This window comes from Pelodiscus sinensis, chromosome 28, assembly GCF_049634645.1.
Source record: "Pelodiscus sinensis isolate JC-2024 chromosome 28, ASM4963464v1, whole genome shotgun sequence".
Lineage (NCBI taxonomy): Eukaryota > Metazoa > Chordata > Testudines > Trionychidae > Pelodiscus > Pelodiscus sinensis.
This window is the reverse complement of record NC_134738.1, coordinates 5,357,294-5,377,593: the sequence shown is the minus strand read 5'-3', so window position 1 is coordinate 5,377,593 and position 20,300 is coordinate 5,357,294. Positions and strand designations below refer to the sequence as shown.

At 67.6% G+C, this 20,300-nt stretch overlaps 1 protein-coding gene across 5 annotated transcripts; it reads right to left on the bottom strand.

The window, feature by feature from the left end:
- Positions 1–594: 594 nt before the first annotated feature.
- LOC106732531 (pulmonary surfactant-associated protein B) lies at positions 595–19,695 on the bottom strand. 5 transcript variants are annotated; one of them, XM_075910786.1, is made up of 12 exons: positions 19,555–19,695; positions 18,033–18,163; positions 6,912–7,045; positions 6,406–6,477; positions 6,198–6,323; positions 5,716–5,868; positions 4,438–4,527; positions 2,801–2,984; positions 1,929–2,077; positions 1,492–1,572; positions 1,201–1,308; positions 595–1,015 (listed from the first exon to the last, which is right to left on the bottom strand). In XM_075910786.1, the coding sequence occupies exons 2-12, from the start codon at positions 18,073–18,075 to the stop codon at positions 980–982; spliced, it is 1,176 nt and encodes a 391-aa protein (XP_075766901.1). In that variant the 5' UTR covers positions 18,076–18,163; positions 19,555–19,695; the 3' UTR covers positions 595–979. The 5 variants fall into 5 exon arrangements, with proteins under 5 accessions (XP_075766901.1, XP_075766900.1, XP_075766902.1 ...); XM_075910785.1 differs by lacking the exon at positions 19,555–19,695 and adding an exon at positions 18,690–18,798; XM_075910787.1 differs by lacking the exons at positions 18,033–18,163; positions 19,555–19,695 and adding an exon at positions 18,690–18,743.
- Positions 19,696–20,300: the final 605 nt, after the last annotated feature.

The window sequence follows — 20,300 nt, the reverse complement described above, 5'->3', positions numbered from 1 at the left end:
GGCATCTTCCTCCTCAGCCCTGCGTCTTGGCGTTTCACACTGACCGTGCGCGCTGGCAGTGCGGGGTCTCTGTCAGCTCCTGCACCAGAGAGCGGGGGGGCAGGAGCAGCATGTGAAAAAAGGCCAGGAACCTGCAGCCAGCACAGGCGCCTCTTGTCACGTAGGGACTGGCTAGTGGCCACAGGGTTGGGCTGCGATTCAGCATCTGTCCTCCCCAGGAGAGCCGGGCACGAGCCACCTTGGCAGTAAGGGCCTGGGGAAGATTGCGGCTGGTCCAGACACGGGGCCACACGCCGGCTCGGCTGCCCCAGAGGCAGAGGGCAACAGAGAGGCCTGGCCAGCGGCCCTGCCAGCAGAGCTGGGGAAAGGGGCCCGAGACACCCTTGGGAGCCCTTGGCAGCGGGGGCTCAGCCCCACCACCCAGCTGGAGGCAGTGCCCATCCCGAGGAACAGCCCCGGGTGCCACGCCGGCAGGGAGGGTGTTTAAATCCAGATTGGGGCAGCGAGGACAGAGGCAGGTGGCACCGCGATGCCCACGGCGCAGTGATCTCGCCCCGGCCAGCACAGGGTGAATCCAAAGCTTTATTTGTCAGGCATGTGTCCCTACAGCAAGGGGAGCGGGGGCTGGGTAGAGAGCTTCCGAGAGCTGCCGGCCTGTCTGATGTGGCGGGGGGAGGCGGCTGTGGCTGTTGTGGGGAGGCTCGTAGCCGGATAAGCAGCTGCCTTTGATGTGGGAGCCAAGCCAGCGGTTTGTGCTGTGACTGCTGTACAAGAGGCTCCCGGCAGCACTGCAGCCGTGTGCCCGGGGCAGAGCGCAGGCCGGGTAGCAGCGCTGAGCGGGTGCCAAGGCAGGGCAGGGGGCGGCTGGGCACTCCGGGGCAGACCCAGTGCAAGCTGCGGCAGGCGGAGGAGAGGGATCCACGGGGGCTGGGCTGGGAGCAGAAGTCGGCAGAGGAGCCGTGGCCTGGCATGTCTCCGGCTATGCCCAGCCGTGGGCCTGGCAGTGCTGCACAGCCTGCAAAGAAACAAAGGGAGATGGTAGAGCCAGCCGGGGGCCCCGCGCATGAGCTGGACCTGGAGCAGGGCTTGTCTCTTCCCCCTCTCCCCTCACCTGGGGGCAGCTGGGGGAGACGGAGCCTCCCAGAGGCATGGGGGAGGTGAAGCTGAGGGCCAGAGCCTGCCCCACAGCGCCGTACTCACCTGGCACCGCTTGGCCGCCTCCAGGCTGGAGCACCAATAGGCCGGTCCCAGCGCGCAGCCCTCGGCTCCAGGAGCGGGGCCCGGCCCAGGCTCACACACGCCCAGTTCCTGTGTGTGAGGGGCAGAAAGCGCAAGGCCCGTCAGCCCCCTCTGAGCTGCGACATGGGGGGCTGAGGGGTGCAGTGGCACAGAGCCCCCAGGGTTTCCCTTTCAGGGCCTGGCACCGCCCGGCTGGGGGTGCGGGAGGGGGAGGACCGTGGCTTTGCCACGTCACTCGACGGCTCCTCTGACCTGGCACGTGGTCCGGGGGTCCCGGGCCTTCGGCAGCAAGGTCAGCAGCCGGGGCTGGAGCCGCTCTATGACGCTCTTGCACTGAGGACGGAGGAGGTGGGTTAGTGTCTGTGCAGGGAGCCCCCCCCCCCATTCCTTCCTGCCCCGTGGGCTCCATGCAGCTCCTGGGCATGGCTGCCTCTGCCTGTAGCGGTCCTGATCCTGCAAGGAGAGCCAGGTGCAATTCGCCCCCGGCCCCAAAGGGCAAGGCCCTGGGGGATCCCGCTGGGCAGGGACCCCAGACACCAGCACGGAAGGGACCCACCCTGCCAGGGAGACCCTTGTGTAGACCCTCCCCCTCGTCCTGCCTGCCAGGACCCCCGCCCTCATGGAACTGGGACACGGGGCAGAAGCCAACCTGGGAGCCCCCCCTCGTCACTGCCAGAGCAGACACCCACCTCCTGCCGGCCCAGCTGGGCCCCGCTGCAGGCCCCGAGCAGGGCGGCCTCCACGTCCCCCGCCGTGCTGTTCTCCCGCACGATCGCCTTGGCCAGCCTGGTGAGAGCCACGCAGGCCTGGCACTCCGTGCCCCGGGCAAGAGGGGGCTCTGCAGAGGGACAGGGAGCAGCCACAGGCAGAACGGCTTTCCCATTGTCCTGGCCCTACCCCTGGGGTCAAGGCAGCATGAAAATGCTGCCTATTTATAGCCTTGTCTCCATCCCAGCATGCCTTGCTGCCTAGGCTCCGCCTCCAGTATCACTCCAGACTACAAGTCCCAGAATGCCTCAGTTCTGGACTTGGGAAATGCCCTTAAAGGGCCACCTCGCCCTGATGTCTACAATACGTCTGCGCCAGTGGTGGGCAACCTGCAGCCCTCGAGCCACCTGCGGCCTTGACGTCCCCACTGCTCCCCCTCCCCCCCAGAGCTGGCGCGCTGCCAGGCAGCTGCGACAGGGAGGGGGGAGTGGGGACGGAGCACGGATCAGGCAGTTCTCACGCTCCGAAAGTGCGGGGAGGGCGGGGGAGGGGCAGGCAGCGCGGGGCTCCAGGGCCCCATGTGTGAGAGGCGCGTGGGGAGCGGGGTGCGGGGGGGGCAAGTGGAACCCCAGTGGGCTGCAGGCTGCTGCGGCCCCCTGAGGTGAGGGAGGGCCTCGTGCGGCCCACCCGCTCTTCGGGGCTGCCCGTCGCTAGCCCCACCTACCCCCCTGGGCCCAAGCTCTAGTTAGCGGGGCCAGCGCGCTAGAGCCGGGGCACTGTGGGTCAGAGGGTTCCAGTGCGAGGTGCCGCGCCGGCCCCACGCTGGGGCAGCAGGCCAGGGCCAGGGACTCACCCGAGCCGTAGTTCTCCCCCGTGGAGCACATGAGGAGCATCCCACAGATCAGCCGCGGGCCCAGCTTGTCCAGGACCAGGTCCAGCGTGGTGACGGTGTATTTCTCCATCAGGCACTGGCACGCGCCGCCGATGGTGCCCGGCAGGAGACGGCAGAGCTGCGCCATGGATTTGGCGATGGCCTCCTGGGGGAAGGGCAGACAGCCTGAGCCAGTGCCCCCAGCTCTCGGCTCCTTGGGGGGGGGGGCAGGTCCTCCTGGCCAGCTGCCATAGACCTGTTATTTTTTACTGGACATTGTGGAAAATTACAGGGGGTTCCCCCAAAACATCCTGCCTTTTTTTCATTTTCTTGATGAAAAATTCCCTGATTTAAAATAAACAAGTTTAAACAAAGAAGTTCAAGGTTTAGCCCAAATGTTCCTATTTTTAAAAACCAAAAAGCTTTGAGAAAACTCAAATATTTTTACACAGAAAGTTTTATTGAAAATTGTTATTTTTCTTAGAAAAAAATCTGGAAAAAATATTTTGTTATTAAAATACCATTGTTTAAACTCCTCAAGTCTGCCCCACTGCCCTGGCCTGTGCCCCCAGGCAGAGCTGCCATTTCCAGCTGCTAGGGCAGGAGGCAATTTGGGCCATACAAGCATTTCTCTAGCGGGTGGTGGCTCAGATTGAGCCTGGACCCTGCAGTTCCGGGCGGAGCAGAACCCCTGTTCCCTGGCAGTGTAGGTCCAGGCTCACAGTCGGGGGGCGAAAGTCTGACCGGAATTTTCCCTTGAAATTAGTTTCCAACAGAAAATGCAGTTTCTGCAAACAATGGAGTTAAACTGCAGCTGCCTGATGGTGATGCCTCATGGGAGTTGTAGTTCTCCCCTACTTGGACTACATCTCCCATGATGCACTGTGGTGTGCTTTCTGACCAAGCTGTGTGGTGCATCATGGGAGATGTAGTCTGACCAGCAAGTTGCACCCCAGCAGAGAGCGGGCCCAAGGGAACACGAGGCCCTGCAGCACCTGGCACGGACACAGTTTGGTGTCAACGTTGAACTGACTCCAGCTGAACTGTGTCTGGAGCGTTTCAGCTCATAAAGTTCTTGGATTTTCATCCTGATTTGGGAGCAAAACAAAGGCTGAACGATGAGCATTTCCCGTGGGATGGGGGGGCCCGATTCCCGCCCACGCCACCTGGGGGGCTTTTGTCCCGACGGGGACACCCCTGCTGCTGTCTCTGCCAGTTCTCAGCCCCTCCTGCTCCTCGGCTCAGCCGGCCAAGCCTGGCTCCGCAGCGCCCGTCGCTCTGGGTTCCGCCAGCCCCGTCCTGCCTGGGGCCACGTGTGCAGCCCCATCGCTGAGGGCGACCGATGGCACCTTGTGCCCTGCCCAGGGAGGGTGCGGCTCTCCTGGAGCCGTGTCACACGGGATGGCAAGGGGGAGCCAGGGCGTGAGCTCTTGCCCCTGGCATCTCCTGCATGGGAGAGTGAGCGTCCCCCTGCCCTGCTCAGCCCTGGGCATCTCCCTGCAGGCTGGCAGCAGCCGGACTGAGACCTGCCTCGCTCTTTTCACTGATCCCCCGGGCATGGCTGGGGCCAGTGACCAGCTCTGGGGTCTCTCCCACACTGCCCTGGGGGAGTGCAGCACCTTGGGGACAGTGGCCTCGATCCGGCTGACGAAGGAGCGGCACATCCAGCACAGCGGGAGTGGGAAGGGCAGGTCCTCGCCAGGGCGTCCCTTGGGGAGAGAGAACAGGGTCAGCAGGGAGCAGCTGGGCACCAGGCTGGGCCAGGCGGGGGTGGGGAGAGGGCAGTGCAGCTGGGTTGGGGGTGGGGTCAGCTGGGACCTCTTGAACCCCGGAACCCCTGAGCTTTATCCCCTCTGCTAAGCCAGGGAGCCCTTCAAGGCAGCCACAGGCCCGGGGCGGGGAACCTGGCCTGCCTCCTACATAACCCCATGCTCCTGGGTCTGTCTCTGGGCCTCCCCGGTGCAATCCCACCTCGCTGTGGATCTGCCTGGCCCCAAGGCCACGTGGGTTGGGTGGGCTCTCGTAACAAGCTCCATGGCTGGGGCAGTCCCCCGCCTGCAGCCCTGTCGCCTCTGCTGACTGGCTGCCACAGTTGTTTAGGCGTCTGCCTGGGCCTGCAGAGAGCCTGACACCGTTGCTGTGAGATGGAAAAGCTGCTTCCCTCCAGCTCAGGGGTGTTAACTCTGAGCCCTACTAATGGCAGGTTGGGAATGGCCAGTGTTCCCAGGAGAGAGTCAAATGCAGCCCAGCTGATTAGCAGAATGCCCACAATGTCCAGAGCCAGAAGCTTTTGTTTCTACTGGTGGTGCACATCTGCACATGCCTTGGGGTACATGACAAAACTTGTTCCGCACATGGATCGAAACGCTTAGTGGGGACACGGGTAATGGCCCAGCCCTTTATCGGCACATGCCCTTGGTCCGCTTCCCCAGTCTCTTCCCAAGCCCGAAGGGGCAACCGCCCCTCCCCCCGCTGCCGGAGCCCCCAGCTCGGTGCATGTGCAGCACGTCCTGCAGTGGGAGTCCAGCCTGGGCCCGGGCGGGAGGGGCAGGTACCGGAACGGCTGGAAGGGCTCCAGGCCAGGTAGCTGCCCCGCTGCCCTCCCAGCAAGGAGCTCAGGTTCTGCGCAGACTCAGGCAGTGCCGCTGCTGCTCCCGGTCCCGTCAGTCCTCAGCGATTGTCAGTGGGGCTGGGTGGTGGGGGTCAGGCTGGGGGCCAGGCTATGCAGTGCCGCGGGGCCCCCAGGGAGCTGGGGTGATGCCTGGGCCCCTAGGCCTGGCACTGGCCCTCTGGCTGGGGGGGGCTGCCCCAAACTCGGCACATCAGCCCTGCTGACACCGGTAGCGGGATGCCACAGGGCGCCAGGATCGGGCCCAGGGGGCTGGAGGGGCCCATACCTGCGTCTGGCTGTTGGGAAGGTCCAAGCGGAGACCTTGCAGCATCTGGAGGACCCACGTGTCCAGGCTCAGGCCGGCCAGGGGCTCCGGGCGCTGGTCCTGCGGCAGGGCCGTGGGGCACAGGCCCAGCTGGCCGCACACGGAGGTGGGTATCTGAGGGGCAGAGCAGAGGTCAGTGGTGGGAGGGGGGACCTGGCTGTGGGCCCTGGGAGCCAGGAGTGACCCCATGGAGAGGAACCTCAGGGGGCCCACAGGAACCCCAGGGAAAGTCCCGCCCCCGTGCCTCAGTTTCCCCGCCAGCCCAGTGGTGTGGCAGGAGCTCACGCAGGCTGCTAGCCCTTGGGGCTGGGTACTTCCCAAGCGCCGCGCCCCGGTATCGGTATCCGTGCGCCGCGCCCCCGGTGTGACTGGCTGGGCCCCGGAGCTCCGGCAGCGCCAGGGACCCCCAGCTCTGGGGAGGGTCCTACGCGCTGGCCACTTACGATCTGGCCCTCCAGGCAGGCGATGAGGAGGGCGAAGTACGTGTCCACCACCTTCTGGCAGTGCGGCACCAGCATCCTCAGGGGCAGCAGGGCGCACTCGTGGGTCAGGTACTGCTGGATGGCGTCCTGCGGGGGGAGGGGGGTGAGGGGGACAGGCCCAGAGCCCGGGGTGGCGGGTGCCCGACCCCCCGTGCCCAGCGGCCGGTACCTTGACGGCCGAGTCCTTGGCCATGCGGGTGAGGATGGTGACGATCTGCTGGCAGTCGGCGCACATGTCCTCCTGCGGGGAGAGGCCGTGGGGCTGAGCGTGCTGGGCCAGGCCCCCCGGGTCGCGCCCTTGCCGGGGCAGGACCAGTCTGTATCTCCCGCCCAGCATCTCCCACTGAGCCCCCCCGCCCCCCAGCCATGGCTCCTAGGCCTGGCTACTTGCAGCCCCCCACCCCAAAGCCGGCGGTGGCCACCCCCTTCCTGGGACCCTGGTCCTGGCCCCACCCAGCTCCCACGTCCGTGCCCCCCGCTGGCAGCGAACCCGAGCAGGGCTGGCAGCAGAGCACAGAGCGTGGCTGCGGCTCCCCCGACCTGCCACCTCGGGGAGGGGAGACCTGCATGGCCGCTGGCTGGTGCCGCAGCCCAGGGCCAGGGAGCTGTCCGGGGGCCCGTCCCCCCCCCCCCTCAGCCCGACCAGGGCACCTCGCGGGCACAGACGGGACCTGCCTTGGCAGCCTGGCTCCAGCCGGCCTGGGCACAGCTCTGCACCGCCCCACACTGCACCGCTGTCGCCAGACTCCGGCACCAGAACGTGGGGCCCTCGGCGCAGCCCTGGGGGGCCAGCGGGCTCCCGGTCAGGCCTGGCAGGAAGAGAGACCGGGGCCTGGTTAGTGCCAGGGACAGACGCGCCCGCTCCAGCCGCCCTCCCTCTGTCTGTGCGTCTGTCCCCCGGCCACTCGGCCACGCCGTGGAGACGGGGCCTTATCTGGACCGAACAGCCTGGAATCCACTGGCGGGGGCTGCGTGTCCTGGGGCCAGGAGTGACCCCACGGGGAGGAACGTCGGGGGGCAGGAGGGGAGCCCCCCTCCGAGTTCTGATACTGGCCGACCCCTGGGCCTGGCAGTTCCTCTGGGGGCAGACCCTGGGTGCCGTCCCTGCCCGTGTGGGGCTGGGGGACGGAGGCGAGGCCCTGGGGGAGTCAGGCCCTGGCCCCCTGCAGCTCTGGCAAAGCTCCCTCTGTGGGGTGGGGGCTGCTGGGGAGCTGCCTGCCCTGTGTCCCCCTCCCAGGGCCTGGGGGTTTGGGAGGGGTGTTGGGTGGGGACACCCCCCCCCGCCTCCCCCCGCCGATATTGGTCACCAGGCTCGGCGTCACTGCTGGATCCGGTCTCTTGGCCTGAGCCGCCGGGGAGGGACGCCCCACGCTGCCCTGGCCACGGGGCGCAGGGGTAGGAGTCCCGGACCCCGCGCCCTGGAGCGTGAGCGCGGAGCCCAGCACGGCCTGTGTCTCTGACGAGGGCCCCGGCGGAGCCCCGGCCCGAGTGCCGGAGAGACCGGCTGGTGGGCGTGTTGGCTGGCCCCGCCTCGGCCCAGTTCCCAAGCATGCGGCAGGCAAGGGGGCACATCCAGGCGGAAGGGCAGAGTCCAGCCTGTGGCTGAGCGGGCTGGGTCCCGGCCACAAAGCCGACCCAGGGCCGGGCTCCAGAGACTCAGATGAGCCCAGATGAGGGTCCTCCCCCCGCAGGACCGCAAAGCACCCGCAGCATTAGCCCCTTTTACAGCTGGGGAAACTGAGGCACAGAGCCAGAAAGGGAATTAGCAGCTGAGCAGGGAAAGAACCAGCCTCCTGCTCTAACCACTGCACTTCACTCCCCTCCCAGGCAGAGCCCAGGAGTCCTAGTTCTGTCCCCTGGCCTCTCATGTCTGGGCTGCCGTCGGCCCTCCAGGGTCTGTTTCCACTGAAGTCCCACAGCGACCCAGGCGTGTGCCTGGGCCAAGGGGCAGCTCTGGCCCCCTGCGGGGCGCGAAGGGCTCTGTGGAAGGGCCTCTGTTGCCCCCCCCATGCACCCACTGCTGGGGAGGAACCTGCCTGGAGGGCCGAGCAGAGGGACCTGTCCCATCTCCCCCAGCTTGGCCCCATCTCACGGCTTGTCCCCTGCACCCTGGTCCCTCCGGCTCTAACGCCTCCTCCCTTGTGGCCCCTGCATCCGGGTCCAGCCCAGCCCGAAGCCGCCCCTACCTGAGCCCCCGCAGAGCAGGGCGAGCAGAAGCAGCTGGCACCTGGCCATGCTGAGCGCAAGCGTTGGAGCCCCCGTGCCCCGCGCCCCTTTTATAGCCCTGCTGGGCTCGGGGGGCCAGCCCGGCCAATGGGACTGGAGCTCGCCCTGCGGGGTGGGGGGCGGGGTTAGCTTGGGGTAAACCCAGGGAAGTGAGGGTTGCGAGGGAAAAGTACCTGGCTAAGCTCCAGCCCCGGTGCCCCTCCCTCCCAACCCCCTGCCAGCCCAGCCCTGCCCCCCTCGACCCACAGCCCCTGCCAGCCCTGCCCCCCCTCGACCCACAGCCCCTGCCGGCCCAGCCCTGCCCTGCCCCCCAGGCCTGCTGGTGCCCCTCACCCTGGATCCACAGCCCCTGCCGGCCCAGCCCTGCCCCCCTGCCCTGCCCCCCCTCGACCCGCAGCCCCTGCCAGCCCTGCCCCCCCTCGACCCACAGCCCCTGCCGGCCCAGCCCTGCCCTGCCCCCCAGGCCTGCTGGTGCCCCTCACCCTGGATCCACAGCCCCTGCCAGCCCAGCCCTGCCCCCCCTCGACCCACAGCCCCTGCCAGCCCTGCCCCCCCTCGACCCACAGCCCCTGCCGGCCCAGCCCTGCCCTGCCCCTCAGGCCTGCTGGTGTCCCTCACCCTGGATCCACAGCCCCTGCCGGCCCAGCCCTGCCCCCCTGCCCTGCCCCCCCTCGACCCGCAGCCCCTGCTCCAGGCTGGGTGCTGCTTGCAGGGGAGAGGGGGAGGCTGCAATGGCGTCACTTTGTGGCAGGTGCAAATCCCGCCCCCCCCGACACTGTTCTTGCTCGGCCCCGGCTGCCAGGCCTGTCTCCTGCGCCCACATATCCCGGGCAGGGCTGTGCCCCGGGACTCCGTCCTGGCCCCGGGCATGTGCCCCCCTTGCATTGGGGCAGGGCGGGCTGGTGCCAGGGGGTTCTGGGCTCCGGCTGCTCCCCCCGCCCTGGCGTGTTGACACTGGCCCGGGCCTGGCGCCGCGCGTCAAGTGCTGGGCTGTTGGCTTTGGCCTCTCCCTGCCGCACAAGGGCCCTCGGCCAGTTCCTGGCAGCACCTCCCCCACCCCCACAGTTATTGCCCGTGCTCGCGGGGGGGGCGCATGGCCCCCAAGCTTTCGCGAGAAGCCGGGCGCCAAGGCAGCGCCATTCCGGGGGGGGGGGTGGGTGAGCCTGGCGGGGGCGGGGGCTGCCGAGGTCTGCGTCATCGGCGGGGCAGGGGCACGGGGGGTGCCCCCTTCTCAAGAGCCTGGCCAATCTCTGGGGCCTTGGGTCAGCCCCCCCGGACTATTCGCCCCCACCCCGGAGATGCTGCCCTCTCCTCGGGGCTCCCTGGGTGAGGGGGGCTGGTCTCCCTGCCCCACTGGACGCGTCCAGCCCTGCACCCCGTGAGCTGGCCCAGGTGCCCCCGCACGGCCCCTGCTGGCACTGGTGGGCCCCAGGAGGCTGGGCTCTGGCACGGGGGCGGGAGACCAGCTCACGTGGCACTAGGGGTCCGAGGGTGGGGAGATCTTTGCTCAGCCGTTGGCCAAGCCTGCCCTGAGGGCCCCCCGGCTCGGACCTGGGGAGCAAGCCCCTCGGCACAGCAAGCGGCGGGCCGTGCACTGACAAGGGCCAGCCACTAGGGGGTGGGAGCCAGGGGGTGGGAGCCGGGTGCACAAGCTAGTGGGGGGGAAAGGGGCTGAGGCCCCCACCCCTGGCTATGGCTGGCTGGGCTGAGCTGAGCCCTGGCCCCACATGGCCCCGTGGGAGGGCCCGGAACAGGGGCTGCTCTGGGGCGGCCGAGCTGAGCCCCCTCAGCTTCCCAACCCCGGAGCCCCTGAGGTGGGGGGGGCGGGTGGCACATTCCTGGGGGGGGGCACTGTGCCAACTCCCACACCTGCTGCTCTTGTGAAATTGCTTCCGAGGGCGGCTCCTTTGATGCGGGCGGCGCTGCCCGTCGCGGGGGCGGTTTGCGGGCACGGCCGAGGGCCCTTCGTGGCGCAGGGCGGGGCTGGGAAAGAACCGGCAGGGGCTGGTGGGCAGCGACCAGCGGGGCAGGGGGGGGGCGCTGCCAGGCGCCCAGGATGGACAAACACAGGGTGCACTGCCAGGGCGGGAGCGGGGCTGGGGCTGGTGTCCCCGGGGCCAGGTGCACAGACCCCCTGCCCTGCCCCCTGCTGGCTGCCTGCTCCTGGGGGGGACTTAGCTGTGGTGGGCCTGGGGAGATGGAGCCAGGTGGGTGCAGCTCCCCCCCCCATGTCTGGTCCAGCTGGGTCTCCCGGGAGCCTCTCCTGAGGCTGCAGGGCAGAGCCAGACCATGAGGCGGGCGTCAAGCCTGGAGCGTGGGCCTGGCATTTTCTGCAGGGACCGCCCAGCCTGGCCCTGCGGGGGCGGGGGGGCAGACTGAGGGGGGTAGAGTGGGGGGGGCTGAGGGCCAGGGGGGACAGCTGAGGGGAGCAGCCCAGCCACAGGGAAGTAGCTGGCCGGGGCCGGGTGACCCCACAGCTCCCCCTCCCTTGGCAATAGGGGTGCCCCCCCAGGCGTCCACTGAGCCAGCTCAGGGCTCCCCCGGCTGGCCCTTGCTCCGGCACGTGCCGCTGGAGGTGCAGGCATCGTGGGGCTCCAGGTCCTCGGTGGGCGCAGGAGCTGGGGGCGGGGCAGCGGCAGGGCAGGAGCCAGAGCCCTTGGCACGGCGCCAGAGTGCCGGAGCTGGGCGGATGGGGGTGGAGCGGCATTGTGCACCCCGGGCTGACCCAGGAGCAGCCAGGCTCAGAGGCACTGCCCCCCCGTGAGCGGGGCTCCCTGGCTTGGGCGGCCGCGCAGGAGTCGGGATGTGGCCTAGTCGACTAGCCGCTAGGCAAATGCGTGTAGACAGTCGACAGGCCGGGCAGCCGGTCCCCCCCCCACCCGCTGCTTCCATCGGAAAGAGGCAGCAATGGGGGGGACGGGGTGTTTCAAAACAGCAGCGACGCCTGGAGCCTGGGGCCAGACCCTGGGCTCCCCGCGGCGCCGCTTTGAAACACCAGCTGGCCTAGGCTGCTCCGTGTGGCACTCAGTGTCAGCTAGGGACCCCCCGCCCTCCCCCCCCAGCGCTTCCGCCTTCAGAGAGCGGCAGCAGCCCTGGGGAGGTTACACGGCAAAGGCGGACGCCCTGCGACTGATGGACGAGTCGATGCAAATTACATCGACTCTTCGATTCAATGTAACGTCCCTGCTTAGGAGAGAGGCCAGTGCCGACCAGCAGAGCGCCCAGGGCGAGGTGTGGTGGTGCACATTCAACATGCCTCACCGTGCATACAAATTATTCCGCACATGGATGGAAAAGACTAGACTAGGGACCCTTGGCTGGCTCCAGGGCTGGCTCAGGCACAGCTGTTGGAGATACATGCTTCTGCTAGCGGGGGGCAGGGGGCGGAAGGAGAGGCTGGGCCACAGAAGGTCAGACGGGATGGTCACAGTGGTCCCCTCTGTCCTTGGGCACTATGGGCAAAGGGCATTCCGGACCCCAGCAGCTAGTGGCAACTCTTGCCCTGAAGCATGAGGGTTTCTAGCCCTTAGCAGTACGACTGTGCAGCTCAGCTCAGGCCAGGCCAGCAACGGATCAAGCTGCGGTGACAGAAGGGGGTGGGGGCGGTTCACCCTTAGGGCTGTGGGCCAGTTTCTGCTTCACTTCTGGGAACCTCTCCTCCCCTCCCACCACTTCCTACAGATCCGACGGGCAGGGGGGGCCACGCAGCCCTCGGGGTAAGATCAGACCAACCGCTCCCGTGTGCCACCAGCGCCGGGTTCCCCTCTGCTGCCTGTGCCCTGCCTGCAGAGCACTGACGGGCCCACGCAGGGCCCCTTCCTCCGGCTTCACTCGCCCTGCCCAGGCCGGACTGCTGCCCACAGCGCTATAGCCGAGGGCCGAGCTCGGAGCCGGGGGGAGGTTATGGGAACACCCCAGGCTGGAGGGGGGTGAGTTGTGGGGGAGGGGTAAGGACTCTGGGCATCGGGACAGAGGCTGCGATCCTCCTTCCGCGCAGTGCCCCCGGGACAAAGGGCTGCTTGATGCGCCTGGCGAGCAGGAACAGCCGGCGCGCCCCAGCCCTGCTGCGAGGTTACTGGCTTGCCAGGGCGCGTCTGCCCGAGGGAGCGATTTCGAAATAACAGGCTGAGTCCAGGCTGCCGAGGGTTTCACACCGACGCCCTAGTGCACACACGCCCGGAGAGGACCAACCCTCAGGGCTGGTTCGAGGAGGCCGAGTGAGAGGGCTCTGGAAAGCAGCGGGCTGGCCGGTCTGTTCACACGGCTCACGTCATGGAGCAGTTTGGGACGTGGTTCTGGAATCGCCAGCAGGAGGCTGGGCCAGGCTCGCGGCGTGACTGGGGCACTGGGCCGTGCGAGGGGTCAGTCCACCTCTGACGAGCGCCTCTGTGGCCGCCCGGCCGGCGTGGGAGCCGTGGCCGCTGCCTCCCGAGGAGCGAGTCCCAGGGGAGCCGTGTGTGTCTGTAACGTTAAACCAGCCAGTGGCACCTCCGAGCCCAAGCACAATCTACACGGTCAGGAGGGTTTGGGGGCAAAACCCACTTCCGGGAGGTGACCTGCTCATGTGACAAACTCCACGTTGGGACACACTCACCCAGCGAGAACAGCGGATTCCTCCCCAGGGCCGGGGTCTGCAGTCCAGCTCACCCCCTCGGGAGGGTCTGCTAAGGACTGAGCCTGAAAGGCCCATGGACCCTTCCTAACAGCGGAGGTGTTCCAGGGCCTGGCCTGAGCCAGCAGCTTGTTCCGCCAGCTCTGCTACCGCCCGCACCGAGAACACGGCGACGTTCTCTCATCCATCTCTAAACCCCTGGGGTCAGTCTAAGCAGTGGTCCCCAACGTGGCGCCCGCTGGAGCATTTATGTGCGCCCGCCGAATGATCTGGGCCGGCCCCGCCCCCGGTGTGCGGCGCATGCACGGTGCCGGCCCCGCGCGCGCGGCACATGAACGGCCCCACCCCTGGGCACGCGGCGCGTGAGTGGCCCCGCCCCCGGGCGCCCGGCAGCCCTGAAAGGTTGGGGACCACTGAGGATGGGCCCCGCAGGCGCTGTTGGGCGAGATCTGAGGGGAAATTGACCTAGGACTGGGGCTGGTGAGATGGGTGTGAGGAAGTGGGGAGTTCTGGGGCTCAAAGGGGGGTGTTGCATATAGGGGGCGCTCAGTGACGGGGGGGGGAGTTTGTCGTTGCAGGGAACGGCCCAGAAGTGGAGTCGAGGCGTCTGGTGCCCCCGGCCCTGCTCAGAGGACACGGCCGGTCCAGCCAGAGGCCAGACAAGGGGCTGCAGAGGGGACCCCGGCACCCGGCCCAGCAGGTCCCAGCGAGGGAAGAAGATTGGACGGGGAGAGGGGCGGAGAAGAGGGGCCCAGGCGACCCTGTTACCTGGGGAGAAGACACTGGTGGGGGAGGGGCTGTGGCTGGGGTGTTGGGGGCTCTGCTGGGAGACGGGGGCTGTGTTGGGGGCTGAGAGTGGAGCAGGCAGGACTCAGCCGGCTGCAGGGGAGACTGACGTGGGGGCCGGGGGGCCCAGGCACGACCTGCGAGCCATGACAATGGGTTATAACCTCTCCCCTGTGTAGGTGGGGCTGGGGGGGCACAGGGAACACTGGGGTACCTGAGGGGAGGTGGGGGATCTCTCCCCTGTGTAGGTGGGGCTGGGGGGCACAGGGAGCACTGGGGTACCTGAGGGGAGGTGGGGGATCTCTCCCCTGTGTAGGTGGGGGGGCACAGGGAACACTGGGGTACCTGAGGGGAGGTGGGGGATCTCTCCCCTGTGTAGGTGGGGCTGGGGGGCACAGGGAGCACTGGGGTACCTGAGGGGAGGTGGGGGATCTCTCCCCTGTGTAGGTGGGGGGGCACAGGGAACACTGGGGTACCTGAGGGGAGGTGGGGGATCTCTCCCCTGTGTAGGTGGGGGGGGGCACAGGGAACACTGGGGTACCTGAGGGGAGGTGGGGGATCTCTCCCCTGTGTAGGTGGGGCTGGGGGGGCACAGGGAACACTGGGGTACCTGAGGGGAGGTGGGGGATCTCTCCCCTGTGTAGGTGGGGCTGGGGGGGCACAGGGAACACTGGGGTACCTGAGGGGAGGTGGGGGATCTCTCCACTGTGTAGGTGGGGGGGGCACAGGGAACACTGGGGTACCTGAGGGGAGGTGGGGGATCTCTCCCCTGTGTAGGGGGGGGGGCACAGGGAACACTGGGGTACCTGAGGGGAGGTGGGGGATCTCTCCCCTGTGTAGGTGGGGGGGCACAGGGAGCACTGGGGTACCTGAGGGGAGGTGGGGGATCTCTCCCCTGTGTAGGTGGGGGGGCACAGGGAACACTGGGATACCTGAGGGGAGGTGGGGGATCTCTCCCCTGTGTAGGTGGGGGGGCACAGGGAGCACTGGGGTACCTGAGGGGAGGTGGGGGATCTCTCCCCTGTGTAGGTGGGGGGGCACAGGGAGCACTGGGGTACCTGAGGGGAGGTGGGGGATCTCTCCCCTGTGTAGGTGGGGCTGGGGGGCACAGGGAACACTGGGGTACCTGAGGGGAGGTGGGGGATCTCTCCCCTGTGTAGGTGGGGGGGCACAGGGAACACTGGGGTACCTGAGGGGAGGTGGGGGATCTCTCCCCTGTGTAGGTGGGGGGGCACAGGGAGCACTGGGGTACCTGAGGGGAGGTGGGGGATCTCTCCCCTGTGTAGGTGGGGGGGCACAGGGAGCACTGGGGTACCTGAGGGGAGGTGGGGGATCTCTCCCCTGTGTAGGTGGGGCTGGGGGGCACAGGGAACACTGGGGTACCTGAGGGGAGGTGGGGGATCTCTCCCCTGTGTAGGTGGGGCTGGGGGGGCACAGGGAACACTGGGGTACCTGAGGGGAGGTGGGGGATCTCTCCCCTGTGTAGGTGGGGCTGGGGGGCACAGGGAACACTGGGGTACCTGAGGGGAGGTGGGGGATCTCTCCCCTGTGTAGGTGGGGCTGGGGGGGCACAGGGAACACTGGGGTACCTGAGGGGAGGTGGGGGATCTCTCCCCTGTGTAGGTGGGGGGGCACAGGGAACACTGGGGTACCTGAGGGGAGGTGGGGGATCTCTCCCCTGTGTAGGTGGGGGGGCACAGGGAGCACTGGGGTACCTGAGGGGAGGTGGGGGATCTCTCCCCTGTGTAGGTAGGGGGGCACAGGGAACACTGGGGTACCTGAGGGGAGGTGGGGGATCTCTCCCCTGTGTAGGTGGGGGGGCACAGGGAACACTGGGGTACCTGAGGGGAGGTGGGGGATCTCTCCCCTGTGTAGGTGGGGCTGGGGGGGCACAGGGAATGCTGAGGTGTTTGGAGAACTTCTTGCTGGCCACGCGCTCTGTGGGACTGTTTGGTGCCTCGCCGTGGGGGACCCCCGGCTCAGGCTGGGAGCAGCCCGGTCTCCAAGCAATTCGCCAATTTGACCCTCTCAGCGACACCCCAGAAATGTCCCGTGTCAGTCCCGCACACGGCCCATGGGCTGTGGGAGCGCAGCAAAGCCCAGTCCGCTGGGGAAACAGACACTCCGGTCCCATATGGCCCCTGGAGTGTACATGCTCCCAGGCCGCACTTTTCTGCTATATGGATCAGGGAGTGGGGTTGGGTGCAGGGTCTGGGGGGGAGGTTGGATGCAGGAGTGGGCAATGTCGGGGGGGGTTGGGTGCAGGATCTGGGGGGGGAGGTTGGATGCAGGAGTGGGCAATGTCGGGGGGGGTTGGGTGCAGGATCTGGGGGGGGTTGGGTGCAAGGTCGGGGGGATGCAGGAGGGGTGTAAGGTCGGGGGGGTTGGGTGCAGGAGGGGGGCAAGGTCGGGGGGGTGCAGGGCCAGTTTCTGGCCAGTGGGAGCTGTGAGGATGATGCGGGGGCGGGGGCAGCACACACAGACTCCCTACCCTGTCACTGAGAGGTGGGGGAGTCACCAGGCCCGGCCCCCCCAGCCGCAGGGAGATGCAACTCCCGGCAGGCAGGGAGAACTGAAGGTTTACGAGGCGACAGGGACACAGCGCACAGCAGACTGGTAAGCACAGGAAGCCTGTCTGCTGCCCCCCACCCCACACGGGCTGGAGCTGCGTGGCAGAGAGGGGTGATGTTGCCATGGGAGCCAGAGCAGAGCCTTAGACCTCTTGGGGGGAGGGGTTCACAGGCCCCTGAACCCCCTTGTCCTGGACTTAAACTGCTCCCTTCGTGCTTCCCTCCGCCCAGCCTGACCAGCTCCCTGGCCATGGCGGCTCCTGTGTCAACCTGGACCCTGCACTGTGCTCTGACCCTGAGCAGCAAACAACCTTCTACTCTACAGCCCGACAGTCACATCTGGGTGCAGATGGGGGCTCCCCGACGCGCCGTCACACACAGGGAGACCCCCCCAGGAACCTGGGGCTCTGTCCTGGGGCTCCCCATGGCCCTACCTGAGCCCCCCTCACCTTGTCACGCTTGTCACCAACCAGGGACTCCAGTGTCCTCATGATTTTGGTGCAGAGGGAACACTGGAAGGCAGGGGCGTCCACCCGGCTGCGCCAGCCCTGCTGAGCCATGCACAAGCCAGGGTCACCTCTGGAGCAGCCACGTCCCCACGGACCCCTCAGCCTTCCAGCCCTGAGCCCCCTGCCCCCTATGGACCCCTCAGCCTCCGAGCCCTGAGCCCCCTGCCCCCTACGAACCACTCAGCCCCCCAGCCCTGAGCCCCCTGCCCCCTACGGACCCCTCAGCCTCCCAGCCCTGAGCCCCCTGCCCCCTACGGACCCCTCAGCCTCCCAGCCCTGAGCCCCCTGCCCCCTACGGACCCCTCAGCCTCCCAGCCCTGAGCCCCCTGCCCCCTACGGACCCCTCAGCCTTCCAGCCCTGAGCCCCCTGCCCCCTATGGACCCCTCAGCCTCCGAGCCCTGAGCCCCCTGCCCCCTACGAACCACTCAGCCCCCCAGCCCTGAGCCCCCTGCCCCCTACGAACCACACAGCCCCCCAGCCCTGAGCCCCATGCCCCTACGGAACCCTCAGCCCCCCAGCCCTGAGCCCCCTGCTCCCTACTGTCCCCTCAGCCTCCCAGCTCTGAGCCCCCTGCCCCCTACGGACCCCTCAGCCTCCCAGCCCTGAGCCCCCTGCCCCCTACGGACCCCTCAGCCTCCCAGCCGTGAGCCCCCTGCCCCCTACGAACCGCTCAGCCTCCCAGCCCTGAGCCCCCTGCCCCCTACGGACCCCTCAGCCTCCCAGCCCTGAGCCCCCTGCCCCCTACGGACCCCTCAGCCTCCCAGCCCTGAGCCCCCTGCCCCCTACGGACCCCTCAGCCTCCCAGCCCTGAGCCCCCTGCCCCCTACGGACCCCTCAGCCTCCCAGCCCTGAGCCCCCTGCCCCCTACGGACCCCTCAGCCTCCCAGCCCTGAGCCCCCTGCCCCCTACGGACCCCTCAGCCTCCCAGCCCTGAGCCCCCTGCTCCCCACGAACCGCTCAGCCTCCCAGCCCTGAGCCCCCTGCCCCTCATGCACTCCCCTCAACCTTCCAGCCTTGAGCCCCACTGACCCAGCCCCTATGGAGCCGGGACAGGCTCAAGAGCAAAGGTCACAAGCCCCCCCCACTGCTCACCTGGGGCTTGTGCTGCTCCAGGAACTTGCACTTCTGCTGCCATCCGCACTGAGCCGCTAGGCCTGGATCCCTGCACAGGACCTCAGGGCCCAGCAAGCACTGCCTGGGCACCAGCTCCTGGGCACAGAGCCCTGCAGAGGGAAGGGCAGAGCAGCATGGGGCTGGAGATCTGGGCCCGTTGGGCCGGGCGCCCCCAGACTCCCCGAGATCAGGGCCCGTCGGGCCAGGAGCCCCCAGACCCCCCCCGAGATCAGGGCCCGTCGGACCGGGCGCCTCCAGACCCCCCCCGAGATCAGGGCCCGTCGGGCCGGGCGCCCCCAGACCCTGGCTGAGAAACTGAGGAAATAGGAACCAGGTGAATAGTCCAACAGGGTGTGGACCAGAATTAAACCCAGTTTTCCTGTGCCCAGCCCCACTGGCCCTGGGTGAACGGGGTGGAGCCGAGTCTGGGCTTGGCTTTGCCAGCGTGCCTGGTGCTCCATAAGAGCTGGAGCCTGCCCAGGGCATTGTGCTGCGATCGGCTGCACCCTGACATTGGGTGAGCGTCATACACCCCCTGGGGGGGACAGGCAGGGCAGGCTCTGGAGTGCTGGCTCTGGGGAGGAGCCAGGGAGACCCCCAGGGCTGTGCCGGGGATGCGCCTGGTGACCTGCTTACCTGAGCCCAGCCAGAGGAGCAGGAGCAGAGGGGCCATGTCAGGACCAGCGGCAAACTGCGGGCGTCGCTTCTGCTCTGCCTTATAGTGGGATCTGGGCCAGCCCCCCCCCCCCCCCCGTGTCACTTCCCCCCACTGATTGGGAGGGAGATTTGGGTGAAGGAGGGAGCTCTGTGCAGGAGGAGTGCAAGGTCTAGGAGGGGGGGTGGGTGCAGGGTCTGAGGGAGGTTGGTTGCAGGAAGGGGGCAAGGTCGGGGGGGTGCGGGGCCAGTTTCGGGCCAGTGGGAGGTGTGAGAATGATGCGGGGGCGGGGGCAGCACACACAGACTCACTACCCTGTCACTGAGAGGTGGGGAGTCACCAGGCCCGGCCCCCCCAGCCGCAGGGAGATGCAACTCCCGGCAGGCAGGGAGAACTGAAGGTTTACGAGGCGACAGGGACACAGCGCACAGCAGACTTGTCAGCACAGGAAGCAGGAGCAGCCAGTACAGCCCAGCTGGGGAGGGGGCCCGGGGCCCAGCCCCCCAAACCAGGCCAGACTAACCCACACACCCAGCAGCTGGGTCCCCAGGCTCGGCTTTTGTGGGGCTTCCCGGGGAGAAGGCGGCACCTGGTCGCCCCCCTCCCGGCTCAGGTTAGCAAGGGCAGCGCCTCGCGCAGCTGCCAGCCTCTCCGTGGGAAATGCCCAGGGAAACTGAGGCACGCAGACGGGGTTACTGCAGGACAGTAGAAATCACAAAGGGAATAACCCCCCTAGCTCCTCCCGCGCGCCTTCCCCCCAAGGGGCGGGCGGAGGCACGTGATTGCCCCACATCCAGCCCCCCCGCCCAGACCCAGCCCCGCCCCCCAGGCCAGGCGGATCCGAACCTGGGTCCCTGCTGGTGGGCGACGAGGAACCAGCTGTGTCGAGATACACGCGTTTCGATTGGCGGACCCACCTGCCTATCACATCTCTCCGTTCTCCTATTGGTGCATGAGAGAACGTCCCGCCTCCCCTCGGTACTTTTGCAACCCAGGGCAGCTTTCTCGGTCAGAGCGTTGAAATGCGCGGTTCCTGTCCTGGCCGCTGATTGGTCCGTGCGAAGAGCAGAGAGGCTGTGATTGGAAGCCAGATCAGGCGCTTTCCGCCCTTGGCTTTGGTGCGCCACGTGGGTGGGAGTCTGGGTTGTAGGGAGCAGCCCCTAGAGCCGCCCTATGGGGCTGTCTTGCCGCGCACCCCCGCAATCCCCGAACCCCCATGTACCTCCGCAATCCATGGAACCCTATGTACTCCTGCAATCTGTGCACCCCCATAATCCATGAACCCTATGTACCCTCAATCCGTGCACCCCCGCTGTCCATTTCCCCCTTGCACCCGGTCAATGCACAGAGATCCACTAGATAGTCAGATCTGGGGGGCTGCACAGAGGCTGTGCGAGAGAAAGGGGGATTTTCTTGATGCCTGGTGTGAGTGTGGTGCGTGCCTCAGTTTCCCCAGCATGCTGCATGTTTACTGAGGTGTTTGTGTTGCAGAGGGCCAGGTGTGACCAGCCCAGCAGCCTGGACACTTTGCAACATGGCCCATGGGGCTCTGGCCAGCCAGAGGGCGAAGAGAAGGCCCAGGTGAGAAGCCT